This window comes from Desmodus rotundus, chromosome 1 (genome assembly GCF_022682495.2).
Source record: "Desmodus rotundus isolate HL8 chromosome 1, HLdesRot8A.1, whole genome shotgun sequence".
Classification (NCBI taxonomy): domain Eukaryota; kingdom Metazoa; phylum Chordata; class Mammalia; order Chiroptera; family Phyllostomidae; genus Desmodus; species Desmodus rotundus.
Window position 1 is genome coordinate 198,134,175 of NC_071387.1, and position 27,065 is coordinate 198,161,239.

At 47.3% G+C, this 27,065-nt stretch overlaps 1 protein-coding gene across 6 annotated transcripts in view; it reads left to right on the forward strand.

Moving 5' to 3' along the window:
- PDZD2 (PDZ domain containing 2) overlaps nucleotides 1-27,065 on the forward strand; it is a 320,114-nt gene that overhangs the window by 234,877 nt on the left and 58,172 nt on the right. For 5 of the 6 annotated variants that reach the window (XM_053914075.2, XM_053914084.2, XM_053914089.2 and 2 more), the window contains 3 exons: nucleotides 8,239-8,381; nucleotides 11,363-11,495; nucleotides 16,969-17,124. In XM_053914075.2, the coding sequence (XP_053770050.1) occupies nucleotides 8,239-8,381; nucleotides 11,363-11,495; nucleotides 16,969-17,124 (432 nt within the window). The remainder of the gene's footprint in view (nucleotides 1-8,238; nucleotides 8,382-11,362; nucleotides 11,496-16,968; nucleotides 17,125-27,065) is intronic. The other variant, XM_053914090.2, reaches the window with a different exon arrangement.

Here is a 27,065-nt window from a genome sequence, read left to right on the forward strand (position 1 = left end):
TTCTTTAGGATCAGCATGTTCTTTCCAAGAATCCTCTTGGCAGATACTGCTATGGATTCTTCATGAAGCAGTAACTTCCTAAGTGGTTCCTGATTGGTGTCTTCTCTGACTCAGGAGATGCTCCTAGGGATGAAAGAGAAAGTTGGAAAGGTGGAAAAGGGGCCCGGGGGAAGTGCACCGTTCACTTTGCTAGGAAGTGGAGCCCTGTGAGTAATTTCTAAAGGCTGTTCTATGCACAGGTCTGCAGTGGTGGCCAGTCCGTATAGTGGGTTGAGAACAATCAAAGTAATGCTCTCTTAGAGGACCCTGTGTTTTCATTTGCGGAGATAGAGGATCATCTTAAAGCCTTACACAGGGGAGGCCTGTTTGCAGGTGGATGTGGAAACAGATAGGAAGAGAAACTAATGTCTCTATCAGTGATTTTCCTAACCAGTTATGCTCCCCTGCAAAAAGGATTAAGGGCAAAAGAAGATTTTAATGCCCCCTACCCGCCAAATTAAGGCCAGTAAGAATACAGCCCTGCTCTGGCCGGGTAGATCAGTTGGTCAGAGTGTTGTTCTGTACGCCAAAAGTTTGCGGGTTCAGTCAGTAGTCAGGGTGCATATGGGAAGCAAGTGGTCAATGTTTCTCTCTCTCTGTCTCCCCCTCCCTCACTCTCCCATCTTCGCTCTCTAGAATAGAATTCTAGAATCTAGAATTCTCTGGTGAGGATTAAAATATTATTCATATGGAAAAAAATTTTAGTGCTCCTAGACCCCCAAAATAACCTAGTAAATCATACCAAATAACACATAAAATCTAAACTAACACTGGCATATGGTAAAAGCAGTGCCACCCTTGCTGTTCGGGGGGGCGCGCTGCCTCTGTAATGCCCCCTACAAAACAACTGCTGGACACTCTTTTCGCTTTTTGCCTTTTCTCATAAAAGCAAAAACCTTCTTTGGATTTCTTTCAGTTCCTGAAAACAGGTCTATTGTAAGTCTCCTGTAAAAACAAAGTGGTGTAACACGAACTTTCGAGAAGCGGGTAATACCTTAATGTATCCCTATCGATGGATACTATACCTTGATGTGACTTTTCCCCCTAATGATTACATTGTAAATACACAGAAAGCCTGGGGTGGAGAAAATTAAGTCAGGGAGTATCGACATCCTAAATGTTTAAAGTTGACTCTCACATACCACTTAAAGAACAGGCTTTCATTTGTTGTAGGATAAGTGGAAATAATTTGGAATGGTTTTAAAAGAAACAAAAACACATCAGACTTTTAAAGTACCATCCTCTGCTTATCTTAATAAAAAGCAATAACATAAAATTGAATTTCTGGATTAGACTCTCTGAAAACTGCACCTATCAGAGCACCTGAATTCTGTGTTCAAGGTCAATGTACAAAAAGTATAAATGAAATGGTGAAATAAAAACCAGCTGCCCGTGGGGCATTTTTTAAAGCCACCTGCCTGTAGAAAGAAGAGACTTGCCATCTGGAACTTGCTTTCTGCATCACTGTCTGTAATCTGTACACTGATTATGGGCTTTTGGTCCTGCACAGTCAGAATGCGCCACACACCTTCTTACACATGAATATTTTAGCACCCTTCTCAACCCCAGAAGTACCGTGTTTTTCGGACTATTAAGACACACACACCCCAATTTGGGAGGAAATGGGGGTGTGTCTCATAGTCCGAATGTAGCTTACCTGGCTTGCTGGGGAGCAGGGGGGCCAGCAGTGGAAAGGGGTTTTTTTTTTTCCTATTTCCCTCCTCTAAAACCCCTAGGTACATCTTATGGTCCGGTGTGTCTTATAGTCCAAAAAATACGGTATTATCATTAGATGCATTTATCCAAAATTGATACAGTTGGCAAGAAGTAGCATCCGCCACACCCAAATTGGACCGAATTGGTACTCGAATTGGAACCAGTAGATCTGTACAGAAAGATATCCAGTCCTTGAGCTAATGGATTCTTATTTTTACCCCAGGATGAGCCCAGAGTCATGCCAAAATGGAATCTCTAGGGGAAAAAATTAGCTATTTACCTTTTAAGCCTTTGGAGGAAAAAATTCCATTCCGTTTAAGTAATGGGAGATTAAACCTATCAGCATTGTCTGTTTCTGCTTTATTAATGATTTAACATATCTACAAAGCTTTAATAAATGACAGAACATGTTTATCATGATCGTTGAGACCAATTTTGTCAGGTGCTTCTTTTTCGTAGACTTTTATTTGTTACATGTTTTTATATTCTGTTCTTCCTTAACAGAGCTGTAGGAAAATATTTCCTCTAACAAATATCTCATTTTTTAAAAAATCCAGTATGATTCTATAAAATATTAACCCATAATGATAGGTTTGCAACCAGATTAAAAAGTTGGGCTTATCATCTAAAACATAATCTTCTAGGACTTAGATAAGCAGTTTTAGAAATGCATTCACTATTACTTACTCACTGTCATCCCACAGGACAGTTTTTGCAAGGCCGTTTAGACATATGTGTATTTTTGTAGTGCTGCAGGGTACAGATGTAGTCAACCAAAGGTAGTCAATACCACACAGAAAACCAGTCCTACCGTCGGCCAGGCGGGTGAGTTTATTCACTACTGGCGCATAGGCCTGTGGGTCCTTTTGTGGTCTTACGCTAGTACTAGTGATCTGCCCTGGGCCGCGCCAGACCTCTTCCCGAGGCCTTTAGCAGAGACCCCATGAAGGTCTGAGTCTGCAGGAAAGGATGGGAAGCTCCGGAGATTGACACTCAGGACATCATCTCCCAGGTGGTCCCTGAGGTTTGCAATGAGCAAATGCAACATCAGGATGTCCCTCGTCTAGGAAGCCCCCAACGTCGCCGAGTGAACTTGTGTCCTCCTGCACGGTAATGTCCACTACGTCCATGCCTGCACCTTCACCTCTCTCCTGAGCCCCGAGTTTCCACCACCTGCCTGTAGGATGTCTCCATCCTGGCTATTGCACGTCGTGCCTAAAACTCGATGCCTCACTTGCCGCACCACCCACTCTGTGCCAGTGCTCCAGGGCTCACCGCCCCTGAGCTGTCCAAACCACAAACCTGGAAGTCAGCGGGCAACCCCTCGTCCCGGTTTGCCCAGAACTTTCCTGGTTTTGCACCGACAGTCCCGTGTCCTGAGAAATGCCTTTATCCTAAGTTGGGGACAGCTGATATCCTCTAGCCAGGGGAAATGCTGCCCTCTCTTACACCATGTCCACCCAATCACCAAGGCCCGTCAACTCCTGCTCCCTTTCGCATGTCCCTGCTCACCCCACTTCTCTTTCCCCGACTCCCACAACTGCAGGTCGGGGCCAGGCTGTCTTCGTGCCTCATCTGGGTGGTCACAGTAGTCCCCTACCCCCTATCTCACTGCCCCCACGCTAGCCCCATCATCCACGGTCCCACTGCAACCAGCAAGACCCTTGTGAAGGGCAGATGTCGTCACACATGCACCCCGCACCTGCATACACTGCCACTCAAACTCTTTTTGACGATTCCGCTTCGCCTTCTGGGTAATAGTCAAACACATTGGCTTGCGAAACCCATGAGGCCCAGTGTTATCTGATCCTTCTTAACCTTCTGCCTCCTTGATTCGGGCTGAAGTAGTTTCTTTTTTTTTTTTTTTCAAAAGGCCATGCTCACTCCTGCCTCTGATTTTTGGCAGACGCTGCTCTCAGTATCATGTCTTCTCCCCTCCTCAGTGCAGCTTAGCTTCTGCTTTTCCCAGGGGACTGAGCACCATGGCACCCTCTCAGGGAGGCTCCCATAACACCCCCGTCACCTGCCCCATCTTCAGGCACCTCCCCTCTGGGCTCCCGCAGGGCCGCCTGCTTATCTCCATCCGTGCCTCAGTCCCACATGTTCCAGACAGCACTAGGCTGTGTGGCCAAAGTAGACTCTAAGGGCAAGAACCTTATTTGTCTTCCTGTCCTAACTCGGTGCCGTGCACCTGTAGGTACTCGGTAGCTATTCACGGATAAAGGCACCTAGGAGTACCAGGCCTGAGGGGTGGACATCGAGTTCCCGCCCTGGCCCTCTCATCCCAGCTCTGGGGGCTTTGGGCTGCCGTGTCCTTTCTCTGAGCTTCCGTCTTCTCACCTATAAACTGAGCATTTTGGTCTGGTGACTAAGGGACTGCAACTCTGACATTACGATCACACATCGCTTCATCACTTACAGACTATTCTAAATAAGAAGGGATAAGCATACAGTCTCAGAATAGGTTTATGATGAGAGCATTTACTGCAGTGAAATTCTAGCTGGGTGATGTGCCTTCTCATATTTGGGGCAAAGATGCTGTTGTGAGATTTTATTCTGGGTTCCAGAAGAAGAGGAGGTGGAGACAGCTCCCTTCAGTGTACCACCCCTGTCTAGTAAATAAGTCCCCTTGTTTGCTTCCGTACAGAGATGCACATGTGCACTTGCAGTCCTCGGCACCTTGTAGGAAAGGCAGCACCCGGACAGCGTGGTACGGAGGTCCCTAGTGCCCAGATCTGTGTGGTTTGGCTTTTTCTCAGCAGGCTGAAAAAGGCTCGTTGCCCTTTAAGCCCACGTAAAGGGAACCAAAGCCCGAGCCATCTGTCTAGACGGTGTCTGTGTCAGAATGCAGTTGTGTCTACAGCCAGCTCAGTGTTCACTCGCTGAATGTTGTGAGCACACAGGTCTCCCATCTGAATGAGCTATTAGTGCCAGTCTCAGTAACTTCTGAAGAACCATGAGATTAGTGGATAAATGTCTTAAAACTGTTAATTTCATGACGTGTATGCATATTATTATGTGCCAGGCACAGTTCCAGTTGCAAGAGAGCCCACTGGGCCGGGCTAGATCACAACGGGTTGTGCGTGCTATCGCCGAGAGCCAGCCTTGTTCTAAGGCCAGTGGGGAGCTGTTGAAAGGCTTAAGCTGAGTGCATGGTGACATACACTTTTTTTACAGTTCACCTAGATGTGTAATGGAGAGGAGTGAATTGTAGGGGATGGAGAATTAAAAAGGAAAAGGAAGACCAGATTGGAGGCTATCGTGATAACCCAAGCTAAAGATGCTTGTAGCTTTGACAAGGGTGGTGGCAGAGATGAGGAGCAGAAGGAGATGGATGTGATTCTGTTTTGCAAAGGAGAGCTAACAGTACATCTCGCTCTTGGTTTGGGTCTGACTTTGGGGTTGTATACCCTCTTTATCTTGAGTAGATAATGGTATTTCTCCCATGGAGATGAGGAACCCTGGTGTGGGAGGGGAGAGTCCTGTTTTGTCCATACTGAGGTGTGTATCAAATACCCCAGTGGAATTATAAGGAGGCAGTTGGAAATATACTTAATATTATCACATTTCAGTTGGCCAGTTGGTTTTTAGCCAGTACCACCTTTAGCCAAAAAAACTTCAAACACTGACTTTATTTTTAACTGAGCGCTGCTTTCAGCTATGGGCTGATAAATTTAATACCACAGTGACAGTTGTACAATCGAGACCGATAACATCTGCCCCTTCCTGTTCGGGCCTTCCTTTGTGTACCTCTGAGCTCCTGCTTAGATGACCAAGAAATTCCAAGGCACGGAAACTTGCACTGATTTCTGTGAACTCTCTCCTGACAGTTCCTACTTCCAATTGTGAAAAAAATCACGTTATCAGATAAATGAAAAATGATCTGTTTCTCGACTAGTCTACTTGGGAGCTATATTACAGATGAGTCCTTTCTGCCCTCTGAAGCCATTTTTATTAGATATGTGTTTTGTTTTAATTTGTCATGTGCATTTGGGGCAGGAGCAGGATTGTGGGGTGGGTGGGTGGGTGGGTGGGTGCTTTTGACAAAAATTGTCTTTAACTCTTTCTCTCAGAGTGTACATGAGGGCATTCCTCTTTCCCGGTGATCACGGCTTTGCAAGTTTCTTGTCATAAGTCCTGTTTCGAAGAGCATTTAAAAATCAGAACTCTCTCCTTATAGTTCCTACTTCTGGTATCCAGTACTGGGAACCACACCATCCAGGAACCATACTTAACCTGCTCTGTCTAACAAGAAGGGTAGGACCAGTGGGGAGGGATGGGGAGGAATGGTGGTGTAACTGGTGATGGGATGGATAGTCCTTTACTAATTTGGGCTGAAACTGAATGGGTTTTCTTATTTCTGGACTCTAATAATGCTCTGTTGCTCTTAGGAAAGGGTTCCACAGCTTTTCCTGCTGGGAGAGGGGAGAGCCCTGTCCCACACCTCCAAGACTCCGGGAGCCATCGGCACATCTTCAAAGGAAAAAGCAAGTCAGGCCACCACTTGCTCTAGTTTGCCCACTGCGTCATGAGCTCCAGGGAGGCAGCCACAGGCTGCCCCGTGGGCTGGGTGAGATGCCCAGCAAGCCGGGACAACAGAGAATCGGCCGTCCCTGAGCTGGTTCCCCGTGGGGCCGGCTGTCCACTAGGCTAGGGGCTCCTATGGAAGTGGTAAGAGTTGCCATTTGCTGGTAGCGCTGACTTTCGAGGATGGCTTCTTGCATTAGTGGAGCTCAGTGAGACGTTGAAGGCCAGGGAGGCTGCTTCTGAATGGGGAAGAAAGAAAGGTGTTCCAGGGGTCAGAGGCAACTAACCAAAAACCATGGAATCCAAAGGGAGACGAGTGGATGAATTAGAGATCGTTGACAAGTTCATGAACTACTGTGGTAAGCCAGTGACTTCTGAAGTTACACTTGGCCAGACAGGCTTCGTGTGTCTGTGGTGAGCGGACGAAGGAGACAGTTGGCACCTCCTGCGTGTTGCTGGGGTGATGGGGCCCCACTGAGCAGTGCTGTACCAGATAAACTCAGGGTCCACCAGGTCTCCGTCTGGTAATAATTTCCCCAGACATTCCTGTTGCTGCACATCGGTGACTGTTCAACATCTGGTTTTTTTACTATTGCATAAAGCTTCATTTTAGTTTCCGACAGTGTGTTTCAGATTTTCTAAATGCTTCACATTCCTTCTCTATTACAAGCAGTTTGAATGGGCAGGTTGCCTATTTCTAGGAGGATGATGGCTTTGTTCATATGGGTCCTTAATGGTTCCAATGGACCTTCATGATGGATGAAGAAAGCAGATGGCTCTTGTTTTAAACATTGGAGAGTACATTGTCACCCATACCCATGTACCTAGACCTGAAGAGAGCCATAGGGGTGAGCCTAAGTAAGACTCAGAATAAACCACTTCGGGAGGTTTTGCTTTCACTTCTCTGAAGTAGCTGAGGGAACACCGACGTTGTGCGGTGGGCCTGCGTTTGTGTCCTTGGAGTGAAGTGGGGGTCAGTGGAGAATGAACTCAACCAGAAAAGCTACCAGCAATGCAGACGACTTATAGACATTTATCAGTTCTAAAAAGGATACATCTTGTTGAAGCATTTTTTAATGTATCAAAAGAATGTACAGCCAATGTCTGTGAAAGTCAATAAATAACAAATTCATCAACTAATTGACAGTTTTGGCTTCTCCTACCAAAGATCTCATTTATATGGTGTAAGGAAGTTTGAGATTCAATTCAATATGATGTTTTTAACATATACACATATTCTACATATTATAAGTAATACATGGTTACCTGTCAACATTTGTTATGTGCATAGAATAGGGATTTAGATGTTGGGAACATTGCCACCTGCGGCAGTTTTCAGAAGTATCTCATTTAACCATAACAACAAACCAGAAGTAGTCATAATTATTCCCACTTGAGAGGCAAAAAAACAGGTTTCTAGGCATCGGGGGGCTTTCAGGAGAACTGAGCGGCAGAGCAGGGCTCCAACTAGCTGAAGTCTGGTGCCGAGACCAGGTCTTGTCTCCCTTTCGCCTTCCCTTGTGAACTAGCAGCTGTGCACACAGGGGTGTCTGGGTTTCAGGCAGAAGCAGCTTTACCAAGCAGGACCCTGCTCACGGGATTCAATAATTACTCTTGCCTTGCTGTCTGGTGTCATAGCCACTAGCCATAAGTGGCTCTTCAGTTAAAATTAAATAATGTGTCAGTTGCCAGTCACATTTCAGGCACGGGACAGCCACCTGTGGCTGTGACTCCATATGGGATGGTATAAATATGGAACATTCCCACCATCAGAGGACATTCTGCTGGACAGTACCGCCAGCTAGGCTCGGGTTCAGTCCACAGAACTTTCTTCTGTGGTCACCTGTGCTACCTGTTGACAAGTGATGAGTGTCTGGCCTGACCCAACTGCCCCACTCTCCTCTGCCGTGGCTGTGTGTCTGTGTTCTTCACGGTGTACTCACTTTTTCTTCCAAGGAGGAAGTCGGCCGGATATGGAAGCTGGAGCTGCTTAAAGAATCGGATGGGCTGGGAATTCAGGTTAGTGGAGGCCGAGGATCAAAGCGCTCACCTCACGCTATCGTTGTCACTCAAGTGAAGGAAGGAGGTGCCGCTCACAGGTGACTAGTTAACTCTCTCCCTTTCTCTTCCTCCTCACCCTCTCCCCTCCCTGCCCCTGGGTGCTTGGACTCCCCCACTTGGTCAAAGCCCTGGTAATTCTACTTCACGAGGCTGTGCTGGAGCACGGAAGGAGGTGGGCCTGAGCAGTTCTAATTAAACCTGCCTCTGAGCACAGGGAGTAGCTCATGGCTGGCAATACTGCAGGCTCCGCCAAGCCGAGTAGGAGACACGGGGCTTCTTCCTAGTCCACTTTGAGTTTCAGGCAAACGTTACTTACCGTAACGTTTGGAACGCTGGTAGCGTGCAGTTACTCATCGAGACTATGCCGTGCCAGAGAATACGGCATTCCTGATGTCCGGACCCCAGAACTTGGGAGAGTGATTGGCTTCAATACAACCACAGCTCACACGGGTGTCAGGCTTCTAACACACACACACACACACACACACGTGTGGCTCCGTCCTGCCGATGTGGAGGGGGAAAGAGTAAGTGAGGGTTTCTCCTTGTGACTTGAAAACAATTCATACCTCAAAACTTACATATTTTGCCGTGTATAATGGGCACCCATGTTTTTGGCCCCAACGTTCAGGGAAAAAACCTTTTGTTTTAATTTTTTAATTCAATTACTTACTTATTTATATTTAGATACTTGGTTTTTGTATTATAAGGGATTATTTTCCAGTGTGAACAATCATCTGAAGTAGGAAGAGACCATGTGTAGGCAGAGCTCGTACAAAGAAGTCCATTTGGAGTCATGGGGACGTAGCGGTCCCCAAATACAAAGCATGCCCTTGCCACGCCGGCTAATTGCTTCTGGGTACAGTAAGTCCTCACTTACCATCGGTAGGTGCTGCAGCTTTAAGAAAAACAATGTATGACACAGTTTTACCATAGCTAATTGATACGGACAAGAGTTAAGTTCCTGCAGCATCTCGTAAACAAGGTGATGAAACTATATTGAATGAAGTGTTATCCAAGGACCTGCAGTACAGAGGGCATCTACTGCCTGCGAGGCACGGTGGGGTGTGTGCACGTGTTGCGTGCCCACACATGTACAGTAGGCACGTAAACGTAGAGTTCCACTGATGAGGAAGGTGAACATAGCCTGGAATTTACAGTGTTCGAGCCAGGTACCCTGCTAAGGCAGAGGTGGCAAACCAGAGCAGCGCTGGCCTGCCCAAGATCGAGTGGGCCCTCAAAGGTGTATCTCATGAGGTGGAGCGGAAGGAACTGGAGGTTATTTAGTTCTGAAGAATGGACAAGTAAGGCGAGCACTGGGGCACAAACTACCCAGGTGTTTCATGCTTGTCGGTCCTCGAACTAGAAAGCAGGAGGCTAACATTTCTTTGCACGCTTAGCCAGGACTTGTGTGCATGTGTCTCTATCTCTGGGGTGTGTGGCTCACATGTGGGGCGTTCTAGTCAATCAAGGGAAAGAGCAAGATGGAATGAAAGAGGGAAACAAGTAAAGAGATGGGGTCAGGGATGATCTTGATGGTGCCGTGGAGAAGTATACCCAGGGACACTGGCCAACCGTTGCATGCGTCCTTAGTCCCTCTCCCCCAGGGGGCCCACCACACAGCTCCTGGAGGTTACAGGCATTTGTTCTCTGTGGTTTGTGCTGTGCTTGTTCTGTTCCCCTCTCTTTCCATTCCAGTGGGGTCCTTAGCATTTCTCTGCCTTAAGGGCTTTTGAAGGAAGATAGAGGCACTCAGAAGTCTCTGGTGCCTGTTGTCTTCTGTTAAGGCCTGAATTCATAGAACCCAGTCTGATGCATGCCGTAGAGGAAGGAGGCGACGGGGGTGGGAGGAGGAACTGAGGACGGAGGGAAAAATGGAAAGAAGTTAGTTGATCCGTTGAAAGGAAATGGGGGAAACATCCACAGGTGGGAGAGAAACAGGGTTGGGTGAGTCTGGGACTATTGGGGACAGGGCTATATCCCAGGGCTACACCCAGGGTACCAATTCAAAACCTGCAGAGAGGACGATGGAACCCTAGGTGTACGGTTTCCCAGACTCACCAGATTTCCTGTCCCATGCTTAGCAATGAAGGTGAAAAGCTTTTGTCTCCTTTGGGTTCATGGGAGACCAGACCCTCGGGCACTCAGCTGGAACCCACGAGACTGTGGATGTACCATGAATGAAGGGTCCTGCCCCGCGCCCTGACAGAGTATGCCTCCCCGGGCCCTGGACCCACCCTAGGGGAGCTAGCCCCAGGAAGGAAGCTCTGAGTCAGCTGTAATTAATTGAAAGGAAATCTAAACAACAGTGTGTTTGTGCACCTGTTTGTAGACCAGGTGTGATACCTGCAACAGCCATATATTAGCTTCTTTGTGCCTCTTTGTGTTCATCCTTCTGCTGAGGAAGCTTGGCTGTAGGGATACAGGGATGAAAAGGGGCTGAGAGACTTGTTCCTCAAGGTCCTATTACTCTGTGGGGCGAGGAATTGGACAGACACATGCCATGTGATGTCCCAGGTGCCATAGAGGAAATCTGGCCAGGGCCGGGTCACCTGGAAGAAAAGGGGCATGGGCTAGAGAAGGCTCCCTGGAGAGCCTAGGATGCCTTCGCTCTCTCCGGGCTCAGCTCAGTGAGTCAGCTGAGGACGAGGCTTGAGGGAAGGGCGGCAGGTCGGATGGAGGAAAGAATGCCTTGACTCTCCCGAAACCTTGAGGTCCGGGTGCCTCTATTGTTGTCTCCACCAGGAAGGGACATTTCAGTGCCATGAATGCCAGGTCACAGGATGGTCACTTAAGAACGTGTCTGTTCCAAGGTGACCCCTTAAAATGATGGAGCATTCCTTTCCTTTGAGCCACAGCAAAGAAGGAAACCCTCCCATCCCAACAATGTCTGGCCATCCCGACTTCCTCTTTGGCATCATTATAACTGTTCCCTGTCCCACCCTCCCAGCTCCAGGAAAACGTCCTCTCTCAAGCCCTGCATGTCTTGACGAGGGAATCTTTCCCATCTCCGTTTCCTCAGGGACGGCAGGCTGTCCTTAGGAGACGAGCTGCTGGTAATCAATGGTCACTTGCTGATCGGGCTGTCCCACGAGGAAGCTGTGGCCATTCTTCGCTCAGCCACGGGAATGGTTCAGCTGGTTGTGGCCAGCAAGGTAGGTAGTTTGTTTGTTTGTAATATTTCTAATGGTGGTGGTAAACTTGGCACCCTCCCCACACGTGTTTACCTTGGGCCATTTAAACAGCCACAATTCCACAGTGCAAGACCCACAAGGGGGCCCTTAGCTGAAGTGCAGCGTGTTTTGCTTCCTTTTAAGGTTATTTAGAAGGTCTGTTGAGGAGACAGAAAAACAGTAAGACTAAGGAAAAGGTAAGAATGATACGGTGGGAGGAAGGACAAGGTAGCGAGAGCAGCAGCTCACCCAGGGAGAAACCGAGGAAGAGACTCGGAGTCCACGGGGGCTGTGGGGACGAAAGTGGTGGAGGTGCCCATCCTCCAGGTCCTGGGGGGAGGGAGGTTCTGATTTACACATCAAAGTGTCGGTGCTGCCGGTGAGCATGTGAGTGTCACCCTTCCCTGTCTTCCTCCTCGGTTTTACAAATGAGACTGTGAGGCAGAGCTTCATGGTGTCCTGGATGCTCTTCGGGTTCCTGGCGCACAGGCAGAGTCCGTCCCTCCTCTGTGGCTGCCGCTTCGTCCCCAGGCCTCCAGCTGGGGCCCTGGTGTGTGTGAAGATAGTGCTGACGGCTGGCCCAGCATCTGCTTCCTTCCTGGGTCTCGCCAGCCTTAGCGCCCTGGATGAAGGCTGCAGGACTCCATGGCTGCATGAGGAGGAGGAAGAGGAGGAACTGGGCTGTCCTGGTTCTGCTCCGTGGTCTCATCGTGCTGGAGATGAGATGAGGAAAGAGCCCGTGACTGAGGAGCTAGTGAAGCGTCACTTTGATAAGGATTTATCCCAGTTCATTATGGTTGGTCCCAGTTGCAGTTCAGGGAAGAGTTGGTGTGAGATTTGTGCTCTCACCATTATGGCTACTTCCCCCGTTACCCCTGTTACTATTTTTGAACCTAGCATCCGCAGGTTTTTATATACAGGGTGGGGAAAAAGTAGGTTTACAGTTGTTTGTATGGGAAATAATACAAATTAATCGGTAATAACACAAGAAAGGCCTGGCCAGGTTGCTCATTGGGTGGAACATTGTCCCGTATACCAAAAAGGTCGTGGGTTTGATCCCCAGTGGGGGCACATATGGAAGGCAACCAATCAACTAATCAGTGTTTCTCTCTCACATCGATGTTCTCTCTGCCTCTCTCTCAACAACAAAAACATACCTTTGGGTGAAAATTAAAAAATAATAATAAAAGAATAACCTCTGTTTCATGTGCTCACAACTGTAAACCTACATTTGCCCCGCCCTGTATTTCTGCCTCTTAGGATGCAAGGTCTATTGCCTATTCTTGGAGTATTTAACAAATAGACTGGAGGATTTTAAAAATATTTTTAGCTACCAGAAAAATCTGCTTCCCTCCCTTCTATACCATTTACCCCAGACCCTTGACCTAGACTCTTGGGCTTCCAACGAGATACAGAGCCTTGGGCCCTGGCTGGTGTGGCTCAGAGGATTGAGCACAGGCCTGTGAACCAAAGGGTTGCTGGTTCGAGTCCCAGTCAGGGCACATGCCTGGGTTACGGGCCAGGTCCCCAGTAGGGGATGCAAGAGAGGCAACCACACATTGATGTTTCTCTCCCTCTCTTTCTCCTTCCTTTCCCCTCTCCCTAAAAATAAATAAATAAAATCTTTTTTTAAAAAAAGAAAAAAAGAATGCAGAGCCTTGGAAAGACTTGGCAGGAGGAGTTGGATTGAGGCCCTGGAGACAGAAGTGGAGGCATTCTCCACTCATAGCCCCCTCCTCCCTTTCCAGAGATACTGTGGGCACCTCACTAGGCACGGGGAGGGGAAGCAGAGCCAGGGATGTTCTCGGTCAGCCTGGTGAACTCCACGAGGAGGGAGACAAATTCTTCATTCGACCAGAAGGGCTAGGAGTTTGAAAAGCATCATCGGATCTTGCACACACACACACACACACACACACACACACACACAGAGTCATGCGTTTACACGGCCCACCTCCCCAGGGTCTGTGGCTCAAGAACAGTTTTCTGCACAGGCGCTATACCCTGGCCACCAGACCTGAAGTTCTCTGACCATGTGTTTCTCCTGCTAGTTTGGAAAGTGGGAAAGAGGAAGTCTATGTCAAATCATTACCCACAAACACATGGACTCACAGAAAACATAAACTAGAAACAAAAACAGGCCACTCGGGGGTGAAACTACTAATTAGGGGCATACATGGGACTGTGACGGCAGGTTCTGGTGCCCGACCAACAATTTTGCGCACTGACTTCAGGGGAGAAGGACACCGATAGGTATCGGGCGCCCCTGGAGTGCCAGGTACTTCTCACCTATCATTGCATTTAATTCTTAAAATAATTCCCATGAGTCAGATATTAGTTCTTTTTATTCAAAGGATGAAATTAAAATCTAAGTGATTGACCATTTTGCCCAGAGCCACACAAGTAGTGGGCGGCAGAAGCAGGTTTCATCCTGGGTCCCTCGGATTCCCAAGTTCAAGTCCTAACCCAAGCTGCCCCTCAGTCAAACAAGATATAAAGGACACTAGGGCTAATGACATTAGAAAAGACCATGAGTCCCTGCCACAGGCTTTGACTTGTGGGACACCTGCTGCCACCTTTGTGGGGCTCAGCTGCAGCCTGGAGCCAGGGAATGGGTGTCTATTTTAGTTCTCGGTCCATGGGCCTCTGGCCACCAGTACTGCGCTGTGGCCCTAAAGCTGACCCAAAGGAGTGACGCCTTTCACTTCTTCCCATGCACTCTGTCTGCAGCTAGGCAAGCCGCTGCTGCACTGCTGCCTGCTCCTCAACCTCATCTGCACCGTCGAGGTGCTCATCCACGGAGGGAAAAAAGAAGTCAGTCTCCGGGCACCTCATGGCATTTGTTCCTCTTCTTTATCCAACAAGAGCAAGCAGTCCACAGGCTTTGTTTTCCTAGTTTTGAAGAGAGGGAGAGGGAGAAAGAGCTTTGACTTGCTGAATATAAGGAATAATAAAAATGTAAATTATTATTATAGATAACAGTCACCACATCACAAATTTTTAAGGCGTTGTTTTAGAAATACACAGTCACTTTCTTCTGGAGAGGGTGTCATGTTTCCACCCAAGTAGGTTTTTTGCCTATAGGGGCTGAGTAGGTTTTTGTCAAATGAATGAAATCAGAATACCCAAGTTTGCTTTGATATTTCTAGAAAGTACATATGTAGCCATGCAGATTTCTCATGTGCTCTTTTTTTTCACTCTAGTTTTTATTAACAAGTAATGTGTGCTTACTGTATCTCATGTAGAAACCCCAGAAAAAAACAGAAAAAGAAGAGAAAATTTTTTGTAACACCACCATTATCACTGTCTGTTAACTGGCGTGTCCTTCCAGACAGGAACACGCATACGTGGTGTGTAGCATGTACACACACATTTCATTCATTGGAATCAAACACAAGGACACAGAGTGCACCTGGAGGCAGTCCCACCTGGGCTTAAGTGCCAGCATAGCCCGAGACAAGCTGTCGATGTTCAGCAACTTACTACGTCTTCCTAAAGCTCAGTGCTCTCGCCTGTACGTGGAAATTCATGGGCTGTCAGCGGGACTAAGTGAGACAGGTGTAAATGGGTGTGAACAGTGCAGGTGTTCACCACAGTGTCCGCCCTTACATTGTCGTGTATTATTACATTTATTATTCATACAGTCACTGCATTTTATTTCTTACCTACTTTTTTACTAAATGGCATATATATTATATGTAAGAATCCACATCAGGAAGTGCAGTGCTACAGCACCGTTTACTTTATTTTTCAATTACAGTTCACTTTCAGCATTATTTTATATCAGTTTCAGGTGTATGACATAGTGGTTCCACAGCCATACTTTACAAAGTGTCCCCCCCCAGTACTTCCAGCGCCCACCTGGCTCCATGCACAGTGGCTACAATGTCACTGACTGTTCCCCGTGCTGCACTTGACGTCCGGGACTGTTTGCTGCAGAGCCATTTTCAATGACCATGAAGCGTTCTGTCTGGCTGTTGTGCAATTTGCTCACCAGTCGGGCCCTTCACCATGTTGTGTTTTTTTTTTTTAACTCTTTTCTGTTAATGGTCTAGCAGAGCTGCCATCACAAAGGAAAACTGAACTCACTTTTTGTTTAACAACTCTTTTTCCTTTCCTTAGGTAAGGGCTCACAGGATAGTATTTACAATTACTCATCTAAAATGAATGAGCTTGCGGTACCCCGAAGGTGGAACCTGCACCCCATGTCACTGTCACTGGGCGGTACTAGTTTGCTCGTGGTTAATGATGGGTGTTTTTGTTGTTGTTGTTCTCTTTTCTGCCCATCTCTGAGGAATTCGGTCATCAAAGCTTTCCACGTGGCCTGCCTTGTAGAAATGGCTGGTGTGGGCGAATGTGGAGAGGACACATTGCCCTTTGTCCTGACCTGGGGTCAGCCCTGCAGCCCGTGTCCCCAGCCTCGTGGGCTGTGGCATTTCCCAGGAGCGCTCTCGGCTCCTGTGTGGGCCTCTTTTGCGGTTGGGGTTGTCACGTGGCCCTACGGTCTCGCCTACGTTTCACAACCCACTCTGACCTTATTGATGCTTAGGAAGGGCTGTGTTGATGGAGCCCCCTTTATTTTTTAAATTTTTAAAATATTCACATTCCTCTTTAACACACAAACATGTAACACACTCAAAAGGAAAAAAACACTCATGTAAAAGGCCCCGTGAACAAAGAATAGACAGGAAACATCTACATAAATCAAATAAGGCTCCTGCTTTAAAACTTGGCTTTAGTAGCTACAGCTGGAATACAAGCAAGGCTGATGCAAAAGGAAAGGAAAAAGAAAATTCCCTGCACTGAAGGAATATATGCATGGGGTAAACCTACTAAATCACAGATCCATAGTTAGGGAATGTTTAAGCCCTCTTGCATATTCAGAATTCATCAGGGCTTTATGAAATGTGTGATTGGGGGAGGGGTTAAAAAATTTACCTGTTCTCCTTAGAAAATAGTGACAAGAGCTCTCTAAAAACTAGAGACCGGCAAACCCCCGAAAGTTTGGGAAGTGTTACCCTTCAACTTCAAAGGGTGTATAGAACTGAGAATGCAAAAGCAAGGTAACAGTGGGAGAGGAAGCTCCCTTTCGAGTCTAATCTTATGGAGTCTGGTTCCATGGGTTTTTGTTCACCCTGAAAAGTTGTATCCTGAAAGCAAGGCAGGAGGGCACCAAAGGAACATAAGTTCAGGGAGCTTGGATTGTTTATGGAAACACCCATCTAAGAAACAGGTTCTTCAGGGGGAAAAACTGGTTTGGGTTTAAATTGGGTTCACACCCCTAACATTCGAGGTAACCTTGCAAACCTGAAAATGCAGAACATCCGCTGCATATCGTCTTTGGGTTGGGAACACGTGACCACCCACAGCTGACTCTGCTAGGTTTTCTTTGACCTTGACCTAGAACTGCTGGTGCCATGCAGTAAGTTGTGGGCCTTTAATTGTGTTCCCACAGGAAACCTCTGCAGAGGACCTCCTGAGGTTAACGTCTAAGAGTTTGCCTGATCTGACCAGCTCGGTAGAGGACGTGTCCTCTTGGACTGACAACGAAGACCAGGAGCCAGACGGGGAAGAGGACGAAGGAATTGGCTCGTCTTCCATCCAGGGAGCAGTAAGTGTGCCTGTGGTTCCCAGCTGCTCTGCTGGAATGGTGTCCCCCCGAAGATGGGGGTACTGGGGTCTGGGATAAAAGCTCGAGGTAGTATGACAGAGACCAGAATGGGAAAGGACCACAGCGCATTCTTTGTATTTATTTACTTTTTGTCAGAATCTTTCAGAGAGATCTATGAGGGTAATGCTTTTCATGTAAGAAAAAACACTGAAACTGGAAACAGGATAAGAGAGGAACTGATTATGAGGTTCAGTGAGTACATCAGTTTCTAGGATGCTTAATAACATACGCAAGGATTTTATTGCTGTTTTTGATAGAGTGTTTGAAAACTATTGTTTGTGAACTTAAACTTAGATTGAAAGATTTCTGGTTGAAAGCGTAATGTTACAATAACACAAAACTCTTTTGTGCAAAATGGTATAGATAGGTGTTAAATTATTAATCAGAGGAGGACTCCCAGGGCTTGGAGCTCTTCCTCTCAGAAGCCTGGGACGCCCCATGCCCTCAGTCCGCTGTCACACACAGGCAGGGCGCTTTTGGTGGACTGTGGTCTCCGCCTTGTATCCCAGACCTGAGAGGCGTGTCATTTCTCGTGTAAACTTTTTTTTATATATTTTATTCATTATGCTATTATAGTTGTCCCAGTTTTCCCCCTTTGCCCGCCTCTGCCCGATAACCCCATTCCCTCCAGCAGTATTCTCCTTAGTTCATGTCTATGGGTCATGCATATAAGTTCTTTGGCTTCTCCGTTACCTCTGCTGTTCTTAACATCCCCCTGTCTATGTTGTACCTACCAATCTGTACTTCTGATTCCCTGTACCTTGTTTCCTATTTTCCCCTTTCCCCCACCCAAGTGATAAGCCTCCAAATGATCTCCATATCTATGGTTCTGTTCTTGTTCTACTTATTTGCTTAAGTTTTGTTATTTGGATTCATTTACTGATAGTTGTGAATGTATTGCCATTTTAATGTTCATTGTTTTGATATTCTTCTTTTTCTTATATAATTCCTTTTAGCATTTCATATAATAATGGCTTGGTAATGATGAACTCCTTTAGTTTTACCTTGTCTGGGAAACACTTTATCTGCCCTTCAATTCTAAATAACAGCTTTGCTGGATAGAGTAATCTAGGTTGCAGGTCCTTGCTTCTCATCACTTTGAATATTTCTTGCCAGTCCCTTCTTGCCTGCCAAATTTCTTTTGAGAAATTAGCTGACAGTCTTATGGGAATTCCTTTGTAGGTAAATCTCTGCTTTTCTCTCACTGCTTTTAACTCTCTCTTTATCCTTAACCTTTGGCGTTTTAATTATGATATGTCTTGATGTGTTTCTCTTTGGGTTCATCTTATTAGGGACTCTTTGTTCTTCCTGGACTTGTATGTCTATTTCCTTCACCAAATCAGTGAAGTTTTCTTTCACTATTTTTTCAAATAAGTTTTCAATTTCTTTGCTCTTCCTCTTCTCCTTCAGGCACCCCTATGATTTGGATGTTGGTATGTTTAAAGATGTCCCATAGGTTCCTAAGCCTGTCCACATTTTTTTTAGTTCTTTTTTTTTCTTGCTATTGTGATTGAATGCTTTTTCCTTCCTTGTGTTCCAAATTGTTGATTTGATTCTCAGCTTCATCCACTCCAATATTGGTTTTCTGTAGATTTTTCTTTATTTCACTTAATGTAGCCTTCATTTCTGCCTGGGTCTTTTTTATGCTGTTGAAGTACCCAATGAGTTCCTAGAGCATCCTGATAACCAATGTTTGAACTGTGCATCTGATAGGTTGCTTATCTCCATTTCATTTAGTTCTTTTTCTAGAGTTTTGTTCTTTCATTTGAGCCATATTTCTTTGTCTCCTCAATTTGGCGGCCTCCCTGTGTTTGTTTCTGTGTATTAAATAGAGCTACTTTGAATCCTTGTCTTAGTAGCATGGCCTATTGTGGAGAAGTACACCTGTTATGTTGTATGGGGCAGAGCCTCAGGTAATCACCAGGGTGGAGCAACCTGTCACTGCTTTGTCGCTCTGTGGGGGGGGGCAGACTCTGAGAGTGGAAAATGCCACTGCCTGGCCTCTGGAGTTTTGCTCAGGAGGAAGCTATCTCCCAGCACTTGCCCTATTGCCAGTCACTTCGCTTTCTGCCCATATGCCACCTGTGCCCTTCCAGCTGTAGCCCTGGTGCTGAATCCAGAGCGGGTGGGCCTACATGAGTCCTAAGTCCATTGCAGGCCCTTTAAAAGAAGTCTCTTGAGAATCCCACGGTTTCTTCTGCTTCCCCAACCCCCACTGGTATTTATAGCCAGAAGTCATGGGGACTTACCTTCCTGGCAGTGGAACCCTCGGCTGGGTGGTCAGGTCTGGAGCTAGGGTCACTTGCTCCCAAGGTATCCCTCCTGATTTTTATCCACCACACATGGATGTGGGACCACCCGCTCCTGTCTCCATGCGTCTCTGTGCCTCTCCATGCAGTGCTCGGCATCTCCACACCTCTCTGCACCTCTCTCTGCTTCTCCACCCCTTCTACCCATCTGGATGAGTATGGCTTCTTTACATCCTCAGTTTGTCAGACTTCCACACAGCTTGATTTTCTGAAAATTCAGGGTGATATTTGTTTTGTAGTCTTGTATTTTTTGTATAGTTGTGTGAGTGGGTGTGGCGTGTTTACCTACGCCTTCATCTTGACAGGAAGTCTAGTGTAAACTCTTGTTAGCCTTTGTTCCCACCCAACCAGCCTCGGGAAGAGTGCTGGCTTTCTGCCGTTTGGAGCCCTTGGAATTGCTTGGTCAAAGGTTTTCTCCAGAGGTTTTACTGGTTTAAACTTCTAGCAGTGCCCAGTCCCCATCATCACCAATGGCATTACCTTTAAAAAAAAATTACCAGTTAATCACATATTGTAGTTTTCCCAAAGGAATTTCAATGTATTCTATTCCAATACATAATGTGTTGGGAAACGTCATGTGGCCTTCAAGGAGACACAAATGACTCCAGCACTAATTGTCACGAGTGCACATGTTCCCGTGCTGGGTTTCTGGGCTTCTCCACCTTGTCACCCCGGCTGCCACACACAAACCTCAAACCCATTATTGCGGGTGGAAAAGCAGAACCAATCCTGCCCTGACAGTTCCCCGTTCTCTGTGCCTCACAGCCCCCCTCACCCCACTTCTCCTTCCCCCTCACACAGCACTCAGAGGAGGGGACACCCGGGATTCTTCCTGGGCTCACCACCCGCATTGAACACCTGTCCTTTGTTGGTCATTCTCTTGAGGTCTAGTTGCAACCAGGAGAACCAGGCCTGAGACAGAGCCCTGCAGGACCAGGAGAGGGGCAGCTGGCATAAGGCATCTTCCGGACATCACAGTCTATCCAGGATCTGCCCTCTGTACCTTATAAAGGTGCTGAACTACTGAGAAAAAAAATACATATATATGTATATATTTATATATATATGTTTAGTTCTAGGTTCACAATCCAAGACTCTTTGTTTTGTCATTTTTAAACACTAATGCACCTCGTTAAATGAAAGCAGCCTGGTACTGTTAAGTCAGCTAAGTTACCAAGCCTTCTGTTTCACAGGTGAGTCTGATCACACCTGCTGCCGAGCCCACTCCGACATTGACCGGTTTCGCACCTGCAAGTGGCAGGAGTGCGCCCAGCGCTTAGGCTGAGCAAATGCAATACAAATGCCGAGGACCTGCCAGGAGCACCCTCGTGATTTTTTTCTCATGGCTACAATAAACAGCAATGAGGTTTTCCTTTCAAAAAGCTCCAGTCATGCTTAGGATAAAACCATATGGTGAATGTCAATTTTGAGGAATGAAGGCAGGAGAAGAGGGGGCAGGGGTGGGACGATGAGATTCCCGTCATCTGCGTGATTGTCGTCCATCTCGGTGGGGTCTGGCTTCGGTGACAGGGCTGTCCCCCCACCGTGCCCCCCACACCCAGTATTGAAGGCTGCCTGTTCGGTGTCGGGTGTATCTGAAGGCCAGCTCTCCCCCCCATACCCACTGCGGTCCTGGGCCCCGACTGGCCGTTCCTCCTCAGGTCTGTCTGCTCCACTTTGTCCTCTGCTCTACAGGGACAACTTTTAAATGAGAGTCTGGCCATCGTTAACAGTTTAGAATCATTCAGAGGCTCTTAATCACACCGAGGTTAAAATCTCAGCTCCTTAACTTGGACTGCCATCCATTCAGCCCACCTCTGCTGCCTTTTCTTCCCGGGAGCCCTGCACATGCACACGTGCCCACATGTACACACACACACACACATGTGCACACAGTCCCCTCGTGGCACTGTGAGCCCCGCGTTCCCCAGCCGACTTGTGCCTTTGCACCTGCTATTCTTTCTACCTAGAAGACCTTCTCTGCCTGGCAAGGTCACTGTCAACCCAGCCCAGGGTCACTCTTCCCCATTAGCAAGCCTTCCCGGACACCAGAGTTCTCTGGTCTGTGCTCTGCGCTTGCACAGTGCTATGTGGCAATTTCTACTGTAGCATTTACCACCTTGTCTTCCTGAATGATCTGTTTTCTGTTCTGTCTTCCTCATTAGATAGAAACATTTCAAGGGCAAAGACCATGGTGCCTAAGCCCCACCCTTTCCTTAGGACAGGACAACAGTACAATGCCTGGAAAATAATAGAGGGGTGGGAGGAAGGGGAGGGATCCTCCTGTGATCTCCTGTCATTCCTTGACCACCTCTGGTCCTTCCCTGGAGGACTATAAACTCAGCTGGTCCTTACATCCTTGAGGTACAAGCCCGGGTCCCCAGCCTCTGAACCTTCTGCTTCCCTCCCCTTGCCCCCCACACTTGCCCTGCCTGGATCCCTCTTTATCTGCCCCTGGCTCTTCCACTGGTGAGTGGCCTCACTGTGGGACACAGCAGCACTTCGAGCTCTGACCTCGAGGCTGGTGAGAGAATAAAGGACAGTGATTCCCTTCTGGTCCTTGTAGCCAGTTGAGGGGGCAGGCTCGGCTCAGCTGCAGGGTGTGCACACGTGGAGCCCTGCTGGAGTGGTGCCACTGAGCATGTGAGCCCAGGGGGCTGTGAGCTGTCGTTCTGTTGCTACGTGCCAAGATCCCCATGTGAACCATGGAGGTGACGTTGAAAGGAATGGAGGTGGTTTCACTTCAAAGTGTTACACGTGTGCCCTTCTCTCTGGTTACCTAAGCACTACCTTGCTCTCAAAGACTAGATCAAGTTAGAAGTTACCCTTGATGCTCCCCTCCCTTGAAGCATCTGTGATCATCTCTTTCCCAGATCTGCTAATCACAGCTCCCCTGGCATTTAGCATCTGCTGTTTTCTATTTATTTGTTGCCACTCATCTCTCTGGGGAAAGAAAGAACATACTTCAGGCTTGCAAACTTTTGAAGTCGGGGTACCCCTTTGGGCCCCCAGTATCCAGTGAAGCACCTTGTAATGAGCACATACTCAGTATGTGTCTTGATCATTAGGCTCTCTGTAGAGCAGTGGGTCTCAAAGTGGGGTCCCCGGATCTTCAGCATGAGCGTTACCTAGAAACTTGTTAAAAATACAAATCTTCGCCTTACAGGGGGATGAGGCTGGGGCAGTGACATTCAGCTGGCTGTTGGAGGCCACAGACCTACCATGCTAATCATGGCCAAATTCGTTTGCAGCCTTGTAGACCAGGCCCTGCCCTGGTAAACGCTGCTGTGACTTACCGGCCACATTTTGGCACTATGCCAAGGTTGACCTGACTCCTGAAACCCCTGCTGAGATCCCTGCAGCTCTTCAGTGCTTGAAAAAAGTAGTCGACAGTGCTCAAGCCAGTAGTGCCGAACAGCTCCCAGCTAACGAAGCTCCGCCCAGTGGTTTGCTGGCCACTGAGGTGTGGGTGTGCTTTACATCACAGCAAGGGTGGCGGCGGCATTTGCTACAGTGTTTGAAGACCAATCTTTCACAACTGTTTCTTTTTTTGGTTTATTATTTGAATGTTATTGGACCATGAGTGATCAGAATGGTATTTGAATTTTTTAAAAAAGATATGTCAAAAAAAACCAAACAAACAACAGCAGCAAATCCTCGGGTCCCACCCCAGACCTGCTGAATCAGAAACTCGGAGGATGGTGCCCAAGATTGTTTTTATTGCCTTCCAGGTGGTGTGGATGCAGGCTAGTGTTTGAGAGTTTTAGGGCCTTCCAGTAAAATGAGGGGCACGTGTGTTCTTATAGGCTATTCAAAAGAGTGTATATCCTTTCTCAAGTGTAAATAATTATAGTTCTTTTTTTAATGAGATTTTTCAGGGAAAAAATATCCATGCTCTGGCCTTTTAAGAGAGTGACTCTTTTTCAAATGAAGAGAGAAAGAAGAGTTTCAATATAACAGGGTGTGAAATGGGTGATAACCTCTTAAGTAATTAGGAGCCTGTCTCCCTTTTTATATTTTTTAACCCCCCCCCACAAAAAATGGAAGTACTGACGTCTGTTGCCAACTCTGCCATTGTCACGGCTCCGCTAGGAAGAGTTGCTCAGCACATCCATCAGCGGACCTGTCTCCGCTTCCTTTGACATCAGGGAAGCAGCTCTGACACTTTTGGAATCACCAGTTTGGGAAAATCTTGGAGAACTTTGGCATGGTTAGGGTCTAAGCAGAATAAAGGACCTCATCTCTCAAAAGGAAAGAAGGGCTGAGCTGGACCCTAGGATTCTGTAAGTCTGGCGTTGGTGGTTGAGTCTGTGTTTGCTGGTAGAACAGTGCGGAGGTATGAGGACCTGAGCAACAGTTTTCTGGAAGTCAGCATCTTCGGGGGTAGACACCTATCCAGATACAGAAAGCAAGGAGAAGCACTCTGCTGTTTCAATTTGGATTGAATAAGTGATCATGTGTTCACTCTAAATGTTTCCCAAAATGTCTGGATGTTGAGAACTTGTATCGCAGCATCTGAAAGTGTCTTTTCTGGTTGAGTCAAGCTGCCCTGGATGGGAAGCCGGGACCTGAGTTAGATTTTTCAGGTGACTTGATCTTAGTGCTCAATGCAATGAAGAGAGAGCACCAGAAGTATAAGCTTGTGATTAGTGTTAAAGCGGGAAGATTCCAGTGTCTGACTGACAGATCTTCCCAGCAAGAAGCTGTTAATTCAGGGAGACACTGGCGCGGGGCTCCCCACGCTTTCTGTAAGTGGAGTGAATGTTCTTTCCTGCAGGCCTCGAGGGGAGGGTGTTCAGACAGGCTGCTCACAGGCAGCAGTGGGCTCTGAGGGTCCCTTTAAGCACTGGGCAGTGGCAGCCACTGCTTAGGGATGTCCTCATTCTCCTGGGTCAGGAACAGTCTTCCCTTCTCCCTGGGCTTACACTTTCTCCTTGTCTAATCTTAGGTGTCACCTCTTCTAGGAAGTCTTCCCAGATAGACACATCCTTCGTGCCTGGGCTCCAGCATGCATTACACCTTGTATTTTCATCCATGGCTCTTAGCACAGATTATAATGTATATTCATGTGACAGTTTGGTTAACGTATCTTCCCTATTAGTAGAGGACCCATGGGCGCAGGGCCCACATCAGGTTTGCTCACGCAGGTATCCCAAGTGTTCAATAGGGATTATAGGATGGTTGGTTGGTTGGTTGGACAGGTGGGCAGACAGGTAGATGGTTGCTGTAACTTCTCACCTTCCTAATGCACCCATAGACGCCTCATTAAAAGATTTGGTTATCTTCCACTGACTTTCCTGTCTTCCCCAGCACATCAGGACTTTATAATGGGCATGGCACCTAGTAGGTGCATATCATTTGTGTCTGAAAACTAGGAAGTCTGTCTGCCTCTCCCTTCCGGGAGTTGCCCTCTGAGATTCAAAGATCAGTGATGTAGAGATCATTTTTCCAAGTACAGGACCTGGGAGGACCCAGTATCTCTTCCTTTAAAACAGGACATTTGTGGCAGCAGCTCATTAACAAATGAGTAGATTTCATAGTTTTATTTGGTTAAGATTTGAAAGCTGCAAATAGCCACACAGGGAATTTAGGCCTTGATTTTTAACAGATCAACAATACAACAAGTGACTGATCACCCCAATGGAGGCGATGAAGTGGGATGCAAATGAAAAAACCAGGCAAAAAGCCGCCAGGGCAAGGACCACCAGACTACCAGCCTCAGAGATGTGGGTTCTGGCTAATCGAACCGAAGTGTCAGAGCTACGAGGAAACATGGGGATTAGCTGGTCTACACTTTGCATTTTGTAAGCTAGAAATCTGGGCTGGGAGAGAATTCCGCTGAGTGCCACTGATAGCAAGCTTGTTCCTGGACGAGTCACGTTATGGCTCAAGTCAGCTAGGAGGGAAAAGCAAAGAAGAGAAAGGAAAGAAAAGGTGAACACGCCAAGAAAAGCATTTGCGTGGTTTCGCTGGTCATCACATCTGCAGGCGTCCCGCTGGAGGGAACCATTCGGCAGGTCTGAGTGTGTTTGGGGTGTGGGGTGCTCAGGAGTGTGTTTTCAAAAGCATGCCAGGTGGGCACCAGCCTGAAGCAGGCAGCAGTACATACTGACCTGCAGTTCCCTGAGTTGTACCTTTTTCTCTCCACTGCCCCCAACTGTGAGCCGCCCTTTCCTTCCCCTCACCGTCCTGGACTTCCCCAAGGAGGTCTCATTCACTTAGACATTCCTTAAGCCACGCTTGCGCTGGCACAGCCACATAGGAGGCCTGGTTTGACACTCGGTGCAATATGCAGAATTGCCGGAGTGAGATAAAAAAAACCAGGCCGCAATTATTGCTGGCCTAAGAAAACAAGATTTCCATGTGGGGGTGGTTTTTGTTTGGTTTGATTTGATTCCATACTTAAAGGAGATGAAGTGATTATTTAAATGAGGGGGGCGGGGCATAGAAGATAAGAATAATTATTTGGCCTGGATGAATTACCCAGAAAACTGCTGAAGTTTGAGTTAGGCTTACTCCCATGGCACATTTTCTGGGGCCTGTTCCAACTTGCTACCTGGCTCTGTGCTGCATTTTCATCCAAGCAGTTTGCGGTTCACAGGGAAGCAAACAACTCGTGCTCTGTGTAGACAAGCAAATATTCTTCAGCCTCATACCACAGTGGTCTCCGAAGTGGGGCCAGCACCCTGGGTGGGGGGAGGGGAGCCAGCTGGTCCCCTGGAGTGTGGGAGGAAAGTATTAGCACTTAGATAGATGTCTAGCTCATTTTAGGTATTTTTGTGCTTCCCAGGGCATGTATGCATTAATCTGGGAATATTGGATTATAATTTATGAATCCGTGTGGGCATGCCCGCTGGCTGCACCAGCCACTAAGGTTGCAACCCAGCACGGAGCAATAGGAAATGCAGGTAAAGAAGTCCCTTCCATGAGCAATCAACTTCATGATCATCATTTGGATTTGAGAAATTCCTTCAAGTTTCAGTGAGAATCAAGTACGGGCTACTAGAGCGTGTAATAACGTGTCTTTGACCTCACATCCATTTCCTTTATGAAAATACTACTGTTAGAAGTCACAAAGGGAACTTCTCCCTCCAGGTGAGTTATTTCCTGCCCGTCAGCATGCCAGGGTGCCTCTCAGCCCTGCCCCCTACTACAGTGGTTCCTCTGATAAATATCACCCCTAGGAACTTAGTTCTTTGTGGTTTGGGGCTTTCAAATCTCTGGTTCTCCCATTGAAATGTTAAGTAGCATATATTGACTCGAGGAGAAGTGGCAGTTCAGAAATGAAAGTGAAATAAGTTTCTTCTGCCGCAGACCGGGGATGGCAGTTGCACAGGGAAAGCAAACAGGACGATGCGTCGCATCTGTGCACCGTCTGTCCGTCTGGGGTGATGCGTCGTGTTTGTTCATGGGCTCCACTTGGTCTGTGAGGTAACAGGAATCCCTGAGATGTATGTGTCTTTGGAGACTTTAAATAGAAATGGGGCTGATACACACAGTCAGATTCTTACTCTCTCTTAAGAGAAACAGGATATCCCCACTTGGTTTCCATTCCAGTTGTTGCGTTGGTGT